General features: G+C 31.5%; 1 protein-coding gene across 2 annotated transcripts in view; it reads right to left on the bottom strand.

The window, feature by feature from the left end:
• Positions 1-6,160: 6,160 nt before the first annotated feature.
• The window catches only part of LOC105224493 (sex determination protein fruitless), a 419,068-nt gene continuing 401,843 nt past the window's right edge, over positions 6,161-23,385 (bottom strand). Inside the window, exon 9 of one of the 2 annotated variants that reach the window (XM_049448214.1) lies at positions 6,161-9,222. In XM_049448214.1, coding sequence (XP_049304171.1) covers positions 8,720-9,222 — 503 coding nt within the window. In that variant the 3' untranslated portion in view covers positions 6,161-8,719. Of the gene's footprint in view, positions 9,223-19,061; positions 20,343-23,385 lie in introns of those variants that run through there. The other variant, XM_049448213.1, reaches the window with a different exon arrangement.

Here is a 23,385-nt window from a genome sequence, read left to right as displayed (position 1 = left end):
ACTCCATTGGAAGGACCAAGTGGAGAAGGACCTGGCATCGCTTGGAATATCCAATTGGCGCCACGTAGCGAAAAGAAGAAACGACTGGCGCGGGGTTGTTAACTCGGATATAATCGCGTTAGCGGTGTCTACGCCAGTAAAAAAGAAGAAAAAGATTAACCTAACCTAACCTATTAGTGATTAGGTCTTATGGTTCAAATTGAAATTCTGTGAAACCAGACAATTACCACATCCTTGTCCGTTATACCGAGGGAGACTAGGTGATTTAACTTATTTGTCTTAAAGGAACGCAAGAACGTTGTGCCTCAATTGCAGTCGATCACAGCAAATTTGACGAAGTTACCTGTAGTTATACTTGTCTTGACTAAAATAAAAATAAAAAAGTTGGGCCTTATTTTGAAATAACGACCTACCTCCTTTAAAAAACTACTAAAAGTGCGGCATTTATGTATGTATGCACGAAATATGTAGTTGCAGCTGCATTTCTTTGAAATGTCTCTCAAACTGTTAATTGTTTTGTCACAAGGCCACTCAAATATATCTACCGGCATTTCAGTATCATTGAAAAAATTACAACTATACAGATGAAGCTAGTAAAAGCGTTTTGAAAATAAATGAGAATATGTGTGTGGTTCTTTTCACTTGTCATAAATATGGTATACATATCTCTATCTAGCGCCTGGATGATATGTAGTTATAGTTATGGTCTAAAAATTGCTGAGTAAGCGACTGTCATCTGGTCGAACAAGTTTTGCCATTATGTTTGGCACGGAAACAACCTCGTTTGCTTGTTCAGCAGGCATTTCAGAATGCTTGATTTATCCATAAATAAACCTTCATTTGGCAAATAATATTTAGTACGATTAGCATGAAAGTCCCTAGTGAGTGAGTAAGCCAATTTATTTGTCTTAGTATTGCTAGTATCCTATGCAAAGGGACTTAAAAGGGACTTAGCACATAAAAAGGTAATGCCGGATCAAAGGTTATACAATAAATGTCCAATTTAAATACACTGAAATGCTACTGAAAGAAAAAATAGTAAGACTTTTTAATTTAAATTTCGCGCAAAGTCCCATTGTTTTTTTTCGGTTGGTATGACTGTCAGTGACATCTGTGCCAAATATCACATCAAAATAATCATTTGTGTTTAGTATGCGATTGTTTTTCTGAAGTACAGAATATGGATTTGGCGATTTTTACGATGAGTGAAATTATTGAACAAAGAAGCTGCATTAAATCTGTGTGCGGAATCAAATTTATGGTGCCGAAACGTTCAGAATCTTGAAAAAGGCATTCCAAAATCATTCTATTTTTTCGAAAAACAACCTCGCGTTAACATCTGCGTAACAAGGCTTGTCATGAAACATAATACTACTAGCGATGAGTCTTGGATATTATAGTGAGCCGAACCGAAAAACCAATTCAAAGCATGTCAAAAATCAGGGTTATGTTGACAATTTTCTTCGATTTTCGTGCTGTGGTGAACCCCAATTTCCTTCCGACCGAGGTTTTTGCACTACAGTAATGCACCGTCGCATACTGCATTGATTCTTCGTGAGTTTTTCGTAAAATCTTCAACCAATATCGTGCCGCAATCACCGCATTCGGCTTCGTGTGGCTTCTGGCTATTCAACAAACTCAAGCGACCGCTCTGCATTGAAGGCTATTCCGAAAATTAATTTAAGATCTGGTTCAATGATCGGGGAAATCGTTGGCACAACTGCATTGGCGATTACTTTGAAGGGGACGATATACATACATACATATATGTATTTGAACAATTTTTCGCTCATACATATTTTCTTATAAACTATTTTCTTAAAGATACTGTACTAACCCGTTAATCTTCCATAGTTTTTTCTCGCCACTGTATTTCTGCTGCGGTGTTGCGATTAAAATATAACCGTACTTACTGTGACTCAACTGTTGTCTCTGAAATCTCTCCAATAGAGCTTTAGAAAAATAATAATTGTTTTAACAAAAAAAAAAAAATTATTAGACTCCGTCAAACATATTGTGAGGAAATCGTTAAAACCTTGAAGAATGAATTGTGCTTCCAAACGTATACCTCGCCAAAGGCCTCTATAATTACTTTTACTAACTTACAATAAATGAATATGCAACATTTTTATTATTTTGTATATTTTTAGATTTAATCACGCTTATAGCATTTTCGAGTCATATTTTTATTATCATTACTATTAAAGTAGAATTACTTTATTTTGAAAGTACACATAAGAAATAGAGCTTCGGTTTTTAGTTTATCTAGAATATAGTAGTATATACTCGTATAATTATTTTACAAGAAAAATGCTTTTCTGTGATATCGCTTTCTTTTATACATGGAAATAAGCAGTAATGTTGAGAATGTAGACATGCATATATTAAGTTTTCAAAAACTTATTATAGAATATTAAATGTTTGCAATTTTAACGTTATAGAAAACGTTGTTATAACACCTTTATCTGCAATTTTTATTAGCATTACTGTATAATAATGTGACTGAGTACTTTACCAGCAGATAAGAAGTACTCAGTAATGTTTTTAGATTTATTTGAGCTAGTTGAAAAATGTATTTTCTAGTATGCACATTTTCTTTCAACATTTCATCAAAAAGTAGTATTAGTATGCTATAATTTACATACGTTTATGTGTTTGTAAATCCATAAATCTTATTTATATTAAGACATGAAGAAGGAGCGAATAATTTACTAAATGTTTTTAAGTACTATTTCTATTTTTTATAAAAATTTGTTTGTTGAGCAAGGACGTTACGCTGGATATTGGCCTACAACAAAGTTCTATGTACATGTTTATATGGAAATTTAATTATACATATATATATTATTTATATTTTTCTGCGTTTTTGTGGTTATTGATATATGTAGGTGAAACACTGCTTCTTAAAGACATACAAAAATATTTTGAAAAACTGTGTTTGTAAACATATAATATATTATACATATGCATGGTATATAAATTTTTTCATAATTTTTCTATATAAAACATGACCTTTTAAACGAATGTTTAAAAATAGAAAGTCTACTCTCTTCAGTCATACTTTTCGCTGCCTATTTTGTGCACATAATCATATAATAAGTTTATTACTATGGGCAAAAAATAGTAAGACTTTGCTCATAATGTTAGAACTCTTAAATTAGTAGTCCCATTTGGCCTCAATTCCAATACCAACATAAAAAAATATTTCGACGAATGGGCTTTCGCACGAAATATAAGTTAAAAAGTCTTACTATTTTTTGTCACACAGTAGCATAATTTTTTAATGCCTTACTTGAAACCTGCTGTAAAAAAATATATTCAAATAAATTATACAAAACCTTATCTAGTTTTGTAAACGCTATCATTATAGGTGAAAAATATTTAACACTTTTTGAGTATATGTGGACCCTTTAAATAAAATTAATAATAATGCAAGCAACTTGCAAGCAACAACAGCTTGCTAAAAACAATTAAAGCTATTTTCTATAATAAAACAAGAAAATGCTGTAAAGCGCAATAAAGAAAAAATATAAAACAATATTTTTCGTTGCGTCATAACCTAAAAACAAATTTTAGCAATAAATCAATCAGTAAATTAATGTTTTTTTTAATATTTTTTTATTTAAAAATTTTTTGGTACACAAATTTTGCAGTTTATTGTAACAAAATGAATACACAAATTTCTTTTTTAACATATAACCTATAAACAAATTAGAATTAATGAAAAGCAAAAATTAAAAAAAATAAAATAAATCATAAACAGCTAAAACGTTAAAAACAACAGTTACACATTACTTAAATTTTTATTTACTAGATGACTATGCCATTTTTACAGAATTCAAATGTTTAGAAATAGACTTATACGACTTATGTAAATATTTTTAATGCTTGACATTTTGTGCTAAAGACGAGCGCCGAAAGGGAATTTTGTTTTCGATTGTGTTTTTTATTTATTTCATAAATTTTTTGTCTGCTTTTAAAGCTTCAGAACAGTGAGCACTATTTTAATTTACGTTACTAAAATATTTTAAATATTTTAACTGTGCTTTTGATACCGAAAATATCACATGAACAATTTTTCGAAATGCTTTAAATGAGTTTTCAATGTGATTGCTACAATAATGCTTTACTTTAAAACTTAACTAATTTCCAAAAATAATAATTTTGAATATCACAAAATGTTCAATGTCCAGCATTAACGCTGATTTTATTAATTCACTTTTTTTACACAAATTTCGTTAATTTTAATTGTTATATAATTTGAGGTTGTGTGTTTGTTTTTTTCAATTCAATTACGTTTTTATTACTAATAAGTTGTAATTATAATTTTGAAACGTAAAAAATCTTATATAAAGTTATAAACAAAACTTAAAATCATAAAAAATTATAATTATAAACAAGCAAAAGAATATGATTTTTTAGACACGCGTGTAAACTAAAAAGATGTACTATAAAATGTTTGCTACATTTTTATACATATTTATAAATGTTTGTTTGTATGTGTAAGTAATTATAACCAATTTAGTTTATAGGTATTTCTGTGTATTTTACGCATAAAAATAGGATGCTGTGTAGCGAGTGCACATTACGCTTGCCATTCGAAGAGTGTTCTTGCACAGTGCCTTCCACAGTGCTGCTTTGACAGTGTGGCGTTTGCAGCAAATTGGCACTTAAAATTTAAATTTTAAAACTACGCGCTAAAATTAACGACAATTACAACTATAAACAACTGTAACTTGTGAAGTAGCATGAGTTTACTTAAAGCAATTCATATATGCATATGTATGTATGTAAGTGCTGAAAAAGACCAGCTTGGTTGCACAAAGCTATTACTAAACGCTTAACAATAACAGCACTGCTTCATATTTATTTATTAACTTTTTTTAATGCTTGTAAACTAGCCGCATACAAATAAATGCTAACGTCACGAATTCACATCAATATATATGTGCACTGTGTTGCCAGACTGAGTTTATTGCTTTAATTTGATAATTTTACTTTACAAACTGCTGGCCACTTCTATATAAATCTTTTATTTGAAAGGCGCATTACTTGTTTCCATTAATATTTATGCGTAAGAGTTCAATTTCCAACATATAAAAAAAAATTGTTTGCCTGTGTTATGCGCTGAAATGTAAACTAAGAATATGGGTTAAAATTTAAAATTTTAAAACATAAAGCTTAAAAATACACAGAACACTTGTTTGCTTTTCACTTTGTATTTGCACTAACTTAATACAATACATAACATAATAGCACATAACTAATAGTATATAGTATATTTAGTAGCTACTTTCACACATTTAATATTTAAAAGTATACATAAGTATTGATTAAAATTGAAATGCATTTGAGGTATATTGATTTTTGTTTGTAGTTGCGGCAAAATAAGCTTTGCTTTGTTTCACTTAAAAATTATAACACTTAAAATTTCTAAATACATTACAGCTAACATTAATTAAGCGAAAAGTCGAGCGCATAACTTGAAAAAAAAAAAATCCCAAAATTATTTGAAATTGCTTTTGTCGTAAGCAATTCAACAACTCAAGCGCACAAAATACATAAATAATTACACGAATGAAAGTTTATCTAATTTGCACACTGTAGTGCAGCAGTAATCATTACTTCATAACTACTTTGCGTGTGCGCACTCGCGCACTAGTAATTGTAATGCGGTGGTAAGCTAGCTAACTCGTCGATTGAGCAGCGCGCATCATTACATCTAATGTAGCGAGTAACTAATTGTTTAAGGAACAAGTGTTGTGCAATATTTAGCGTAGACTCTTTAAACACTTCGCGAATGCATATTTTCCAACTACTTACATTCTATATAATTATGTACACACTTTCATAGTGATTTAAGCTTAGCGCTAAAACAACTATATTATTATGAAATATTACCGTAAAATTTGTATGATTAAAGGTTGATTTACAACGAGCAAGTGATTTGCATGGGCTTTGCGTATTTAAAAAAACAATATTATTGCTGATTAGCATTCAAATTGTTTGAGTTTGAAGTTATGCAGCAAATCTGAGTGATTAGGTATGCGCTTTACATTTATATAGACTCAAGCACATTTGTTTGAAACCAAATTTTACGCCACTGAAACACTTTAGTGCATTTAATAGCTATTATTTTATCAAATTTTCCACTTCAAAATTTTTTTTTATAATTTTCTTATTTTTATTTAGCATCAGTAGTATTGAAGTGTTAAATATTTTTTATTTACCACTTATTTTTTCTTCGTTTATTCTTTAGACACTTCATAATAAATTTCATATTTCATCTGATTTCCTCTACGTTTTATACTTTAATTTTCAGCTTATAGCTAGTCAAGTATTTTTAGTTGTGTAGTTTTGCAAATATTTAGTTATTTTTGTTTATGCTATTTCTGTAATTTACTCGTACTTTGTTAACAATTGCCTGTTCTGAAACCTTTGATTATTTTGATTTTTGATTTTCGATTTTTGTGTTTTAGTTTAGTTAATTTTCTCATTATTTAGTCAAACTTTGAATTATTCGAGAGTGGACATGCGCCATCTATTGGTTGCGGGCGATTAGAGTAAGAAAATGCGATTAAAAAGAGTAACAAGGAAATCGTTTTGGTAACATTTGTAAGCAAGTTTTAGCAACGAGTTGTCAAACTGTTAACTTTTGTTTTATTTGTTTGAGAAATTTGAAGATAAATAAAGCTTTGCTTAATTATAAGCAATCGGGTTGAAACTAGTTGTTTAGAAACATACAACAATAATTCTTATTTTTTAAGCTATAATTTATTTACTTTAAAGCTAGTACTGAATTTAAGATGACGTATTGCTTCTTATCCATGGCAATCAGATTATTTTTAGTTATATAAAGATAATATCCAAAACAAAAGCAATAGAGTAAACAAAAAAATTATACTCGAAACGCCGAATAACGTTTTTTTTTTTTAAATTTTGCTTATTTTCTTATCTTTCATTTTGGAGATTTATAAAATTTATTGCTGTACTGAATTTTGGTTCCAAAAAAAAAAAACAATTTTTTATATACATATTTTCGTCTGAGTAATAAAATTGCTTCAAATCAAATATTTTTCTATTTTTCACAAAATTTTTAAATATAAAAAATTTTTGGTTCCGCTGAATTTTGCTTAAAAAATCATTTAATTTTAATTTTTATAATTTTCTATTGTTATTGAAAAAGTGATTAACACTAATATTTGTTAAATCGCGTTTGTTAATTTTTATTTCCAAAATATTATATTCAAAATTTTTTTCTGCAGCTTAAGGTTGTAAGAGCAAAATATTAACCGATTTCAATGCGCTACAGTGTTTTTCAAATGTTATTGTTGTATGGATTTTAAATGTTACCTTATCTTCTAGTATGAAGAGACATTTTTACAGGATAATCTTTATCTATTTTTGTATATTATTAGTCTACTTTTAATGCTTGACTTATGTAAGTATGTACAAATCTGTGTTGCTATCTTGAGAGTGCATTACAGGTGCTTTGAAAACTCTAAAATTTCTCTTAGATATTTTGAGGTGAATGCATATTAATTTATTTTATTTAAAGAAATCGTCGTTGTTATTTCTAGGGCAAATTTAGTGGTAAAACACAATGGAAACTACGGTTATTCTTACTACGCTCCTAAAAACTCAATACGATTATTTGTGGTTCTGATTTTTCAAAGATTTCCAATAACAAATATTTGCAAACTCACTTGAAAATACCGAGGAAATCGTTAAACAATTTTTTTTTCATATAACTTAAGATTAACTATGCCTGCCCTTACTTCTTTGAGGAAAAGGCGTCCCTTACGAGAGATTAAAATTATGCATATACATTTATTTAGTTTAGTTTTTAATTGCTAACATTTATGCATATACATATATGTATATATGCATGTATCTATATATAGTATATTCTTTATGTACATATAAATTTAATAGGACACACTTATTACGATCGCCGATCAGCACATGAAATAGTACACCGCTAAAAGGTATTGAGTTACAAAATCTATATAATATTAGTTAAACATGCATCTAAGCACATATATCTATGCATATATAATAATAATAATTATAACAATAGTAGCAAACATACATTTATATTGTACATATGTGAGAGCGAATGACAATTGAGCTCGCCCATTTAGTTGTGTGTGTGTTTTTTGGTGGAACAGTAGGCGCTCGCTAGCTTTCGGTGGCTGCGGGTTGACGTGCTGCTGGCAATTAGCGCATTTCTTCGTGCAAGTTGCAAGATTGCAAACACAAATGCAGGTCTGTTGGTCCGTTGTATTGTTGGCTGCCACTAAACAGCCATTCCGATTATGAAATCGATCATTTATTATGTGAGTAACTCTATGTACATACATATATATTTACACAGACTCTTTGCTGCTTGATTAATTTTTGGCGTTTTCATATGTATGTATGTATATGTATGCGTCTATGTATGTGTGTCATTGCCTCTTTTGCTAGTATATATTTGAATTGTATAAGTATGTATGTATATATGTGCTCACTTCCATTTTGCTGATTACACCACTTGAGCTATTGAATATAAATATGTACGTATGTATGTGTGTGTTTCGCGCCTTTTTTTAGTCAAAAATTGAAATTTTTATGCATACTTTTTTCAAAAAATTATACAACTCTTTTCCGTGGCGCAGTTCAGTTCAGCCTCTCTTTGTGGCGTCATCGTCGCTTATTGCTGCCGCTGCTGCGCTACTTACAATGTTGGGCTCAATTTGAGCAATCTCTCGGGGTGTTTCACCCGCAGGTGTGAGCGCAGCGTGTCGATGCGGCTGTAGGTGGCCGGACAGTAGGGGCACAGTGAGCGCTGTGCGGTGTGCGAGTGAAAGTGATGCCATCGATTGGTGACCTCCTTGCCGCAGGAACGGCAACGCCACATGGTACCTGGTTCGCGTGATTGCGTAAACATATTGTGATAGGACATTTGATGATGTGAATTGTGTACGATGGCGCTATTGGCGCCGGGTCCATTGCCTAAACCGCCCGGCGATGTTTGATTGTAGAGATGTGATGGTGGGCCGCCGTTAGTGTTGTGATTGCCACCGCCAGCGCGTATAATGTCGAATTGATGGTATTCGTTTTTTAATGCGGCACTCAGATGCATGGTGAGCGCGTGTGGTGGTGGTGGTGGTGGTGGCGGCGAACCGGATGATGTTGTCGATAGCGGTGTAACGGATAGATGATGACGTCCCAATTGCCCTGTAACCAACGAAAAAGAACACACACCACGCCATGGAGGGCGATAATCAGCCCGAGAGAAACAAACAGAGAGTAAACAGAGTGAAAAAATAGAGGAAATAGTACATAGTAGGTATTGGCATGATGTATGCATGTGTGTATGTGTGTGTGTGTATGTATGTATGTTGTATGGTATCATAGTATGTGTGTGGTGCAACTAGTTTTTATTCAACAGGACTAAGATTGACTAAGGTGCTTTGCTTCTGGTAAGGATATCGCCTTTTCCGCGTACTGCACAGTTACTCCTATACTTACATACATATGTACTCGTATGTACTCGTATGTATGTAGGTGTTTATTTTAATAAGCGATATATGTATAAAGAGAAAATACAACAAAAAGCAACATACTTGTGTACGCAAATACATACTTAAGTACTTATGTAGATACATATGTACATATGCGTATAAGGTAGTATACATATGTATGTATTGTTATATATTTATTTTTATTTTGATCTAGATATTTAAAAGCGTAAGCCCAAAAGGCAACTAACCTTCGGTAATAACTTCCAAAGTAGAACTGTGTTCAAAACTTTCTATTGCGATTAGCAGTGTTATGATATGCGTGAGGGGTGTTTATGAGTGTATGTGTGTGGCTTAGAGTAGAATATTTGTAAAGAACGCGTGAAAATGTGCTTAGAGAAAGATGCTACAAAAAGTTGTGCAAATAAAGTGTGTTTATCTTTTGCAATAAATGTAGAGCTCGCATACAGACACTCACATATCTGCATTAGGGCGGGTCGATCTTTTCCACATTTAAAAAATATATATGTTTTTATATAAATAAATGTGGCGATGGTTTTTTTTTCAGTTGAATATCCTAAAATTAAGAGGATTGCCAACGCAAGCCTCGATTACTTATCACCAAAGCAAATGGTGGTTTGAAGCAAAAGCTAAACTGCCGATGATGATACGTCATAAGATGGCAATACACGGCAATGACAATAGTGTTAAAAGGTTAGAGTTTTAGAGAGCTTTTTACAGTTTACAAATAAAATTTAAATTTGGGAACATATTTCAATCAGCTATTACTGAAATCCTGTTTTGAATTTACGCTAGTTTTTATCTCAAATTGCTTAAAAAACATTTTTGTGTTACTTTTTATATAATTGACTAAGAATTCCAAAGACTTTTAGGTCATGTCGACGGTCTAAATTAAATACCCATAAATACCGAACCGCCTTAATGCCCATATGTTTGCTGTTGATATTGTGGCTACTACTATCATTGCAAAAATTTCTCCTTGTATATTTCTTGTCGACCAACATTTCATTCTTAAAAGTTTCGCACTCAAATAAAGTGTAAATATTTTTGATAAAAAAAAGCGTGTAAGACAAGAAGAAAGACGTTTTAGGATACAAGTATTTATGTATATGTGTGGGTATATATAAAGGAATTTATGTGCAAAAGAAATAGTGATATCAGTGAAGAATGCAAAATTTACTGCTACAATAGAGCTTTTAAGCGTTCAAGTAAAAATAAAGATAGTGGAGAAATCACTGAGGAAGAATAATAAATCTGGAGAAGAAAAATAACATCAAAGAAGTAACCAATTATAAAAAATACTGTATGTAAACTTATTATTTACTGTTTAATTAACAAAAAATTAAAATGGAAGAATACAAAGCGCCTCATAACTCTAACGTGTACTGAAAAAAAACGTAAAAATTACACGTTTACTTAAAATTTCTTCCGCAAAATACTAATTGTACATAATTTTTTATAATTTTTTCAGCGTGAGCAGCGTTATGAACGTTTGTAAGTATTGTTGTAATTTTTGAGTTTTTCAAAAATAGAAATTTTCAAACTTATTTCAGCGGTTTTGACTTTGAAAATGTACAAATCGCTGAAATACTTGTTTAACTTAAAAGTATAGAGGTAAAGCATGGAAGCAATTGTTTTCAAATCGGACTTCTAAACTGCCATTGTTATCATACTTGTATTGCTTGCGACAAAAAGCAATTGATTTAAAATTTTTTAAACTAATTCGCACCAATTTCTTAATCTAGATTATTGCGGTTTTGGAACATCATATTTAAAGAAGTTGAAAATATGTAAAGATTGTTTTTGTTTTTTCTTCTGATAGAGAATAAGAAAAATCATAAATTTTCTTTATCTAAGTAAATATGAACAGCAAAGAAATACGAAAATGTTCCAAGAAAATCAACAACAATATTCAAAAACAAAGCGAAAATAAAGAAAACTAGTTTCTTGAAGTGACTATGAAGAGCAGAGAAATGTTGCCGTACGAAAAATGTTCCAAGAAAATTATTCAAATATGCAAAAACGAAGCAAAAAAAAAAAAAATACCGTATTCTTTCTCAACAAGAGAGCGAAAACAGGTTGTATATAAGTAAATGCAAAAACAAATTTTACATATGTACAACTGTATTTCAATAACATAATTTTTTTTTAATATATATGGTGTAATGTGTAAAAAAAAAACAAAAACATACTTATGTACATGTATATGTATAATTTTGAAATATAATTAAATATTAAAAAAAAATTTAAATATGAGAAAAAAAATAAAATATTAAAAAAATATATATATAAATAAATATGGTATAAAGAATATTTCATAACCTAGGGAATAAAATACAACAACAAAAAATTAATGCATTTATGAAATATTGTATATAATCACTAATTGGTGGATATTACAACGAACCAATGCAGTTGAAAATCACTTTCCTTTATATGTACAAAAAAAAACAAGGAATTGAGCCGATGATTTTGAAAATTCGTTGTCTGACGATGACACAGAACACAGATGCAAAAAATTGCATACACATTTTGCAAATAACCTTAATTTTTTTATAAATACACAAGTATACCTGTATTATAACCACTAGTATTTGCTTAAAATATATCACTAAATAAGTATAAGTATGTGTAGTATATTAAAATTGTATGGGAAATGCAGAGTTTTGGAAGCACAATTCATCTCGCCTGACCTTGTTTTGGCTTGCTAACCTCAAAAAAGCAAGCACAAAATGGTGACGGGTTAAAACACGCCAACTACGGCGTAGGTATTTTTCAAATAACTAGTTTGCAGTTTTCCCCTGTTTGTAGTGGTGATAAAGAAAAAAATAGCCTTTTTGAGATTTGACAGAAAATGTTTATTTTTATTTACAAAACAGTTATGCCACAGTTTTCACATCAACTTTATTGAACTACGCATCCGACATAGTCATTGCTGTAATTACTGTTATTTGCTCAACTTGCAGACCTTGCTGTTGAAATTGTTAGTACCATAAATAAAAAAAAAAAAAACAAAACGAAACAGAATTCCATTACTTTTTTGCCACAAATGTGAAATGAAAACGAGCAAAAAATAATAAGCCATTTCGAATAACTTAGTAATTCATTTTATTTGAAACCTTGCTATACGTTTTTTCACGCATTGTGTGTTTTTTTTTTTGTTTTATTAATACTATTATTATTATTTTTTGTTAATATTTAACTTTAAATTTTACTAACTCCACACGCACGTCAAACAAAGATTTCGTTATGCACTTTTGTTATAAATTATTTTTAATATAAAATGTTGCTTTAACAAATGCTTACGTTTTTCTACAATTCATATAACATATGTATGTATGTATTTTTGTTTATTTTCTGTAACAGCTACAGCTCATTAAAAATTAATTTATGCACTTGCCTATAAATAAGTTGCTTAAAATTATGGTTCACTTACAAATGTAGCGCCTACGTATGTTAGAAAAGTTAAAAATTAGTATAAAAAATTGCGAAATTCTATGTAAAATAAATGTTCATTATTTCCTTTGTTTTTTGGCTGAATTTGTGTAGTATTTTGTTTTCATTTTATTTTTTTTGTAAAATGCTGAATAATAAAAATTTGCTTACTTTGCATAAAAAAATCAACGCAAAGTCCTTCCTTCGATTAAATGTGTGTTTTTATAATTTTTTTTTTTTTAATAATTTTCTTAAAATTTTTTAAAAATAATTTGCTTAAATTTACAATTTGTTTGTTGCTGTAATACATAAATTTTGTTCGTTTGTATTGTTGTATGCAGCAGCCTGCGTTACAAATATAAATCTATTAGACGGTGATGTACATTTTGTGTTGCTTAAACGCATTATTTGCACTAAAAGTGTATTGCAATAAATAGAAAATGCTGTTGCATTCAATGTTTAACCGCACAACATAACGGTTTTTGTGTTTTTGTTGTGTGTGCGCTACATAAAACTAACAGTTGCCAACTTATTTAAAGTTTAATTATAATTTTTTAATATTAATATGTAATTTGTTTTAATATAAACATAATTTGCCTACTATAATTATTGAACTACGCCACATATTTGCAACAAAAATAAGTATAAAGTTTAAATAATAATATGCGCTAAAAATTCTTAACAAAAAACATAATTGGCTCATTTGTTGTGACAACCAATCATATTCGTTCAACTGCCAATAAAACTTGCTGCTTAAAACATAAATTTATAAATTAACGCTAAATAATTGTTATTAAATAAACAGATACTTTATTGTTATTGTAATTCTAAAAAAAAATTATGTTGCGTTTAAAATGTATAAACTAGCGATTATTGCACATACGGTTCATTCTCGTTCAGGCAGTAGTTTGCCGCGATTACTTAAGCACGCTGTAAACAATTGCCTTTAGAGCGGTAATTAATTAAAATAAAGTTTAAAAATAATACAAAAAATTATGTTAATTAATCTCGCTGCAAGTTAACCTTTAAATATCTACATATTTTAATTAATTGTAATTAACAACATTTTTCGCTATAACTCGTTTTGGATTTAGCACCAGAAAACTTTGTGAAAAAGTTCATATGCACGTGTGTGTGTGTTGTGTAATGCTGCTACTCAGCGTTATATAAGCACCAATCATCCGTTTGCAATTTATTCACTATTTTCCCACGTCACTTCGTCCTCTATACATTACTCGCGCTATCACATGCCTTAATGATAACTACATAATGCCCTCTCACTAGCTCTTACTAACTCTTATGCAAGTATTTTATGCTGCCTCAATTGCTGTTTAATCATATGGGTGTATGTATGTCAAAATTAAAATATAAATTCTTGTTTTACATGTAAAGATTGTTTTTTTTTGTTTTGTATTTTTGGCACTGTATACGAGAATGCTGTTGTAGTGATGAAAATTAAAATGTTTAAAAAGTGTGACAATTCCATAAATAATATTATTTTAGTAACAATTGCGCTTTAAAAGTCGACTTAAGACTTTGTCAGAGACGGAATGAGAAGTTATTGTGTTAAAAATGCGTAAAACTTCCACAATGTCTCAATAGTGTACAATTTAAGAGAGAGCTCCAAGCATGAAAGTATCTCTATAGTAATTTTGCTACTTCAGTTTGGAACCTGTTTGAAGCCTATTCGAAAACTGGCGGTTAAATATTTTCCTGAAGTTAGACATACGGCGTAGTCGTCCCAAATGTTTGTGTAGGAGTGTTTCAAGTAGTTGTTCTATGAGTGTTAAAAATTACGCACGTTCAAATGCAAGAATCTCTCAAAATACGCCAAAATTGTTTAAAAGATTAAAAAACATCAAAAAAGGAAAGAAATTCTGTTTTCCGAATGAATAAGTATAGTAAATTATGGGCTTTTGTCAAATGGAGAGAAACTCAACAAAATTTTAATTTTCTATAAATTTTACTTTCGAATGTAAATAAAAATATAAAACAACTAATTATTGGATATAATTCTAAGAAAAAAATATTAGAATCCAAAAGTGGGATGCATTTGCTCTCTAATGCCCATTTTTCTTGTGTGAAAAACTAAGAGTTATAAATTAAGTTTGTTTTTATTTTTATTCGATTTTAAAAAATCGCCTGCAGAAATGCTTTTGATTGAGTGATGCCTCCAAAGTGGATAAAGTAAAAAGTTAAGGATTGTGCGCAAGGTAGAGCTTTTTTGAGAGTACCGAGAGTACCAGCAGGCAGCTCTGCCATATGTGTGAAATCTTGTATTTAAGTGTTTAATAAATTATAAGAATTATCTTAAATGTCTTTAGAGCAAGTAAATTCAGTAGTTTTGCCAAGTGTTGTGTGTTTCTAATTTTCTAACGTTTCTGTGCGTATTGTATGTGTTTGGGTGTGTTTTGGCTATGCGTAAAAGAGTATGTATTAGTGTTTTCGTGTTAATAAAAATATTTTGTACATCAGTTTAGTAAAACAAAGTTATCTCATAAAATTATTTGCTGCTTCTACTAATTACTATACGTATGTATATATATTTCTTATGACGTAAAAGATTTCTTAAAAAAGTTAAAATTAGGTTTTTATATATAATATAACATTTACATATACTTTGTTTCCAGTTTTTGTCGCTCAAAATCTAAATAAATACATATGTTCAACAGGCTTTGGGGTAAATTATTTGCTTAATATTAAATTAAAGTTAACATACTTTTGTAGCTGGCAGTAAATTTTGTGTGAAAAGTCATTTGAAGCTAAAAATTAGTAGTGTGCTTATAGTACAGTAAGAAAAAAAAAATTGTGTAAGTGGCATAAAAAATAAACAAAAAAAAAAATTTAAAACCAAAAAAAAAACCAAAAATGAAAAAATTAATGGCGTTTTTTAGATTACTAAATTGCAAATTACAGTAGATCATTGATAGCGCTTTCGCAACACTATCGAAAAAAACTACCGATAGAGCTTTCGACAAAATTTCGTCAGAAATTTTCGGAACCCCTTTGGAAAAAGCTTTTCACGTACTTTTTTAGAAAAATTTAAAATTTAAGCTTTTTTAGTCTAAAGCATTAGAGCCCAAACCGTTGAAATTACTGAAGGAGCTTTCGGAACAACTTCGATATTACTTTCGTAAAATAAACTTTCGAAAGAGCTTTGGATAAAACTTTCGATAGAGCTTTGAACAAAAGTTTCGACAAAAGCTTTTGGGAGCTTATCCAAAAAAAAAATAATTTTTAAGCTTTAATAGTTTGAAAAAAATTTTTCACAAAAGCTTCAATAGAACTTTCGAAGAGCTTTTCAAAAATCAATTTGCAAAATTTTTCAAAAAGCTCTTTGCAAACTTTCCTCAAAGCTTTCGAAAACTAAAAACTATTTACTCTCCCATATTAAGTATTAACAAAAAAAAAAAATTCCAAAAAAAAAATCATAATATAAAAATGAAAATAGCCTGAAATTCACGAAGACTGGACTAATTTCCTATGTATAATTTTGGTTAAAAAAGAACACAAGTGTAGTATTAGAAATAGTGAAATATTAAGAATAACTAATTAACATATTTAATTGCAATTTAACTGCATTAGAAATGCTTAATTTAAAATCCTAATAAATATTTTATATAAATATATGTTGTAAATATATATAATAATAATTACCATTATCTAGTTAGTAAAACTGTTATTGCATTCTACTACGTACTATCTATATATATGTATATATATATATGTATACATAAATTTATATATAACTTCTTAAAATACTTAGTAATTTAAAAATCAAATAAAAAACGTTATGTAAAAACAATTAAAAAACTTATACTCTGCGAGTATAACAGTTAAAATAAAAAAATCTCAACTGATCAGCCTATTGATGCCGCGCGACCGCTTACATTGCACGTTTGTTTCATTAAATATTCCGCTTCTTTTGCTTCTCATGTAAATACAGTGGTGTTTTTCACTTTTCATGTGAGTTAAAATTTTTGTTTTATACTACTTTTCATTTCATTGTTTTTGTTTTTTATTTCTTACAGCGATTAATGGACACAGTCGACATTTTGGTTTGTCTGTTTAATTGTTTTTTTTTTTTATTTTATTTTTGTTGCGAAAACATTCACATAAAATGCGTTGACGTTTTTAAGTGGCTACAAATGATTCTTGGAAATATTTTTCTAATTTTTTCGTACAACTTTCAGAACTTTCCATACTCCGTTATTTTGTTCACTTGGGTGTATTGAGTTTTACTTTGGTTCTCTTAGTTATTTATTTCTCTTTATTTATGTATAAATTCCATTTAAATATTTGGCTAATATTGGTTTTATTCATACATTTACAACATTAAGTATTTTTTTATACTATTAACATATTGCAAAATAAGTTATAAAAATGTTTATCAACTTTCTAATAATAATTTTGAACTGAAAGTGGGTTATACTTTAGAAATAATATAACTATATATCGGGTTGGCGTCACATAAATGTAAAAAATATAAACAAATAATTGCACAAATTTATATATTGGATGTGAAAATTTGATTATTAAAACTCTAAGTGTTTATAAATGAATTTTGAACTCACTACATTGTGTCTCATTGAGAGCGCCAATATAAGACTTAAGGCAATTTAAGTTTTGTAGTTTGAATAAATCACGCTTTTATACCAAAACAATAAAATATTGACAATTAAACAACGAAAAATTAAAAAAAAAATAAAAAAAAAGAATTAAAAATTTTCAATTTTTTAAAATACAGTTTTTTTTTAATATTTTCGCAATTTTATGGTCATATAAAAATTAATATTTCGTAACTAAGTATTTTAATTGACAAGTGTCTTTGTAACATTTCAAAATAAATATCACCTAGATATTTGAAATGCACGCAGACAGTCATTAACGGAGCACCCTTTATTATTTGTGTTTAAGGCTCGATTTTAACAAATTTTCAAAGCAAAATTCAACACTCTACAAATGGATCATACATACAGGTGAGTAAAAGCGTGACATTACATACGTATGTATATGTGCATAGAGCTGCCACCTTTTTGTTATTTATATAATTTGTAGTGCACCACTGAAAAACGTCAAATATTAATTCGGTCAAATGCATAATCTACACATATACACACATTAGATTTTCGCTTGGCTGGTAACACTTTTCGTCAGAATATTTTTCTAAATTTATTTGGCAATCACGCAATCGTTTTTGCGCTATAGAATTCGTCTGTTCGCTGCTTGCATACACATATTTTTTTTTTATTATTATTCATTTTGATATTATTTTCTAATTTTTGTGAAACCTAATGGTTGTTGTTTGTATGTTTTTACACAGAAATCACATCGAGATGTTTGAGTAAATATTTGTTTTTCTTTTGTGTTTGTTTTTGTGAAAAATACTTATAATTGTGTTGAACACTTAAAACTCTAATCGATACATCTAATATGAAACCTTTGTGAATGTTATTGCGATTTACGCCTACAATTACCCTAATACATACGTACTCGCACATGCATTTTTCTAGCGTCACGTCAATAGGTCTCTATGATTTACGATTTGACGCACTAATGCGTGCAAATATGCCATTCTTTTACACATTTGCTGACGTTGGTAGTTGTTGTTGTTTGTATAAGCACACAAATTTCTGCGAATTGACAAATAATACTTGGCTTACCAACAGTTTTGTTGAAAGAGTTACCAAAAAATGTGTTTCATATTTCTTCCTCGCAAGTGTTTTGGCCACCTGCATGTGTATGCGTGTTTGTGTTTGACTTGTGTTTTGTGTTTGTGTGTGTGTGTTTGCAATTTCAGTAACGTTTTGTTTGTATATGTGTGTTCACTTTTGTAATAATCAACTGTTTACTCCAGCGCCACTTGAGCAACATGCTGCGCAACATTTTCGCAGCTAGCAGCATCCTTAAGCTTTTCATTAGCCGGCTCAGCACGGGGCGATGTTGTGTTTATGTTATTGTTAGTGAGTGTGTCATCGTCGTTATTGCACTTATTGTTCATGGCCGTTTGCTCTTGGCAATTGCTACTCTCTTCTTTTTGGCGTTTTGTTTCATTAATCGCTTCCAGCTCTTCCTTTTCTTCCTCTTTCACTTTTGCTGTCATATCGTTTGCGTCCGATTTGTTCTGTTCCTGCTTGCTGCGACTTACTTTTACTTCCGCTTTGCTGGCCTCGTCAAAATTGAGATATTTCTCCACAGCGATGCGGTAATCTGTCGCCATTTTGTCATTACCCGGCATGCTCTCGTCATCGCTGTCGTTACTTAGCAGTATGGCTTCGTTTGGATCATCTTCGGTTCGCACAAGCGTGTTGTTTTGTTTATTCCTGCTATTGTTGCGTTCACTTTTACGTTCGCTGACCTGCAAGCGACGTTCCAATTGTTGTTGCTGTCGCTCGTAGGCGAATTGCTCGCTACGTCTATAGAAATCGTAGTTGCGTTCACGCATTGCAGCTGTGTGGCTACCATAGTGCTGATTGCCGGCGCGCGCATAGTAATTGAATGGCAGCTGCGACGTCGGCGCATGCGCATAGCTTGGTAAATGTGGCTGTGGTTGTTGCGTGTTGGTATGTGGCTTCGGCGCCAGCGCCAAGGAGAGCGGTGGTGCTGGCGGCGGCGCTGACGTAAGTTCATCGACATTCCATAGAAAAGGATTTGCTGTAGCTGCGTTAGCAGCTGTGACTGCGGCAGCCGCGGCGGCGGCGGTGGCTGTTGCTGTTGCTGTCGCTGTGGGTGATGAGCTGTTCAACATGTTGCCATAATTCCAGCCCAAATACTGGCTATATCATTCACTTGTCGCATTGTGTTGCTGATGTGGCAGCACTTGATATTGCTGCTGTTGCTGCTGCACGCTGAGAATTTGCTGTTGCTGCTGTTGCGACAAATTGTGTGCGTGCTGTTGTAGTTGTTGTGTCAAATTGTGCGCATGTTGTTGCAACTGCTGCTGCGTCTGCGCCTGCTGCTGCTGATGTTCACGTTCGCGCTGCTGTTGCGTCTGTTGCTGTTGTTGCTGCTGCTGTTGTGCTGCATTGAATGCGGCTGCTGCCGCCGCCGCCGCCATAGCCGCTTGCGATGCGGCCGCGATTTGTGTGGCCGTTGGCGATTGCGCCGCCACCGCGGCAGTCGCGGCCGCGGCCGACATTAGATTATCGAATTTGCGCGTATCGGGATTGTACATCGGATGCTTGAACTTGCAGTGCGTACGCAGGTTGTCGCTGCGCGTGTAGGTGGCGCGACAAAGCGGGCACTCGAAGCGGCCGGGAAAGTGGACGTGATAGTGGTTGCGTATGTGGGTGACGACTTTGCCGCACAGTTTGCAGCGGTGCAGGTTACAGCCGCCGGACAGACGTTCGAACGTTAGACGCATATGCCAGGCTTTGGAACCTGTAACCAGTTGGAATGTGGAATTTACAGTAGTGGGCAACAGCGTTGTTCGGTATTTGGGGGTTTGCAAATTTATTCAATATAAAATTTTGAATGTTTCTTTAATTTGTCTTTAATGATTTTGGATAGTTTTATATTATTTTTGGGTTCGAAAATTGTTTTGCATCATACGGATTTGTCAAAGAATAAGAATTTACAAATACATATGTAAAACCGAAGTTCGGTAAATAATTTCGTAAATGATAAATTATCGCACGCGTTGAGAAATAAGGAAATATTAAAATTAGACGAATAAAAAAACTTTTTGTTATAGAAAACTTGAAGAGAATAAATTAATATAGTGCAAAAGAGATAGCGGGGTAATGGTTAAGATGGAGTGAGAGAAATAGTGAAATAGTTAGGGTGTCAGAGGCAGTAGAGGAGCGATGAAAATTTCGGGGACAAAAAGAATATATACAAATATGTTTGCGAAAACAAAGGTAATGTGCACAATTTCAGTCTAAGGTTCTCAATTAACAGCCATAATATGTACATACATATACATATACATACATACATACATCGGAACATTTATACACACATACATTAAATTAATATTCGATTACTTGGATTTAATCTTAAATGCTGACTTATTCTACATATTGTGTGTATAAGTGCCTTCGATTCGCCAATTCTCTGCCCGCTATCTTTGCGCGCTGCTCTCTTGTAGCAACAATCTCATGTAATAATTAAAAACTAGCGAGCTGCAATGATATAAAGCAGTCTTCAGATACCTCATTAAGGTGCTATAACCCCTGTCTTCAATGCTACCGAGTTTGTGTATGGCACAAAATTGATAAATTATTCTCAATAATGAAAATAGCATTTTTTAATATTAAGGTTCAAAACTTAAGACCTGAAATTATAAAGTGCGATACTAAGAACTTACGGATATGTCTTCGCATGTGCCAGACGTTATGTTAGCATAGGCTTGCAATGTCGGTCTGTTTCTTTGAACAACTGGTATACAAGGAGCATTCCAAAGTAACCAGTAAACTTTTTGAGTCTAGCGCCCCCTGGTGGCGCCATCTATATGTCGACTGATGCGTTAGCATTTGCTATCTTTATCGATTGTCCAGTGAGAATTTTATGACATTTCATCGATTGGAAGTGAAGTTATTGCGTTTTAAGTGTCAGTATGTTTGTGTTATCGGTGCGAAAATGATCTTCGAAAGCTAGCATTAAATTTTGTTTTAAAATTGGTAAAACTTTTACCGAAACGTTTCAATTGATGAAACAAGTTAAGGCGATAATTGCCTATCCCGTAGCAGAGTGCACGAGTGGTTTCAACGTTTTCAAAGTGGTCGTGAGGACATAAATCACGATCAACATGTGAGCCAATGATCACCGGAAATTCCATCGAAACTGTGCGTGAATTCATAAAAAATCCGCCGAAATCATCATTGAAATTCATGGAAATGGAATCGAACATCTCTAAGTCATCGATTTATCACATTTTGACCGAACATTTGGGCTTACGAAAGGTGTGTTCACGATTTGTTCCGCGCAAATTGACTGACGACCAAAAATTGCTCAGAATCTAACATTCGAAGGACGATTATTTGACCAAAAATCACATTTCAACCATTAACCACTCCTCGTATTCACCTAATATGGCACCGTGCGACTTCTTCCTTTTCAGAAAAATGCATTTGCCCATGAAAGGAAAGCGTTATGCAGACGTAGAGGCGATTTAAAAGGCTTGCACCGGCATACTAGCGGCCATACCAGCCAGTGCGCTAAAACACTCGTTCGACATGCTTTTGGACCGTGCAGAAAGTTGTATTGAAGCAGAAGGAGACTACTTTGAATAAAGAATATTGATTTTGCCGAAAAAACCATTTGTTGTTTTTTTTTAAGTCCTGTTTACTTTGGAGCGCACCTTGTAGTTTGTTTGTCGCGTTAGAGGTAGTCAAAGTTTTAATTTCAGGAAATTTAAAAATATTCTCTGAAAATTTGAAAATTTCATAAGCGCACATCTGTAACTCGAAAACCACTCGATAGATTGCAATGAAATTAATATATTTGTATATGAAAAACAAATGCCTGATCAAATAATCTTTTTGGTTCGATTTTTTATAAGCTATTAGGTTTTGGTTTTTACCCGGAAATCTATAAATCTCATGATTAGAGAAAGCTTCGATCAGCCACTAGATTCTCTATTAATAAAACATATTTTTTTCGACTGATTTTGGACGAATCTCCAAGGATTAGTGATGGTTACCTCTTCGATTGGAACTGGATAACGCTTGGCGAATCGAAGACAGTCGAAGTGTTAGTTGGGAATGGAAGATAATGATAACAGTAATTAAGTTTTTTATTATGAGAACCTTTTGAACAGTGTTACATATAATTATGAGTAAATTGGAAAGAAACAGGACATTGATAACAAAACATAATATTTATTTTCTTAATCGATTTTTTTAGTATTAAACTATAAAACTCTTCGGAAAAGCTTTCGAGTGAATTACTGTTTGTTGAGAAACCTTGAAGTTCAGTAAATTTTCTGTTTGGCAACTGTAAAGCATAGATATTCGATGGGCTTCGTAAAGTTGATTATTTGATTTGGTTGCCATAAAAAATAATATCAAAACTGATCTACTAAATTATGTGAAAATATCAAGATAATTTCTTCAAGCTGTGAAATTTGGCTAAACTCAGCCATTTTAGTTTAAGGATTTTACACTTTTTTAGTCCACAAACATTGCTTTTGAGCTTTCATATGGATCTGTGAGGTAATTTAGTGCTTTTATATGACCTGAGAGGAGCTTTAGTGCTTTTAGCCCTCGGCTATATGTAATGTAATAATTATCTAAAGCTTTCTATCGAACAATACCGTTAAGTTCACTTTATGATCTACAAAGTAGTTTTAAGGCTGTTGGGGAGCGATAGACCTATTGATATTGCCTTTCTATCTGTAAAATCTCGTTAATAATTTGATTTGTAATAAATGAGTTATAAATTTATGAGCTTTATTTTAGTACTATGACCTGGTTAAAAGCTT

This window comes from Bactrocera dorsalis, chromosome 2 (assembly GCF_023373825.1).
Source record: "Bactrocera dorsalis isolate Fly_Bdor chromosome 2, ASM2337382v1, whole genome shotgun sequence".
Taxonomy (NCBI): Eukaryota; Metazoa; Arthropoda; class Insecta; order Diptera; family Tephritidae; genus Bactrocera; species Bactrocera dorsalis.
The sequence above is the reverse complement of the archived record's forward strand: the minus strand, read 5'-3'. Positions and strand labels throughout refer to the sequence as shown.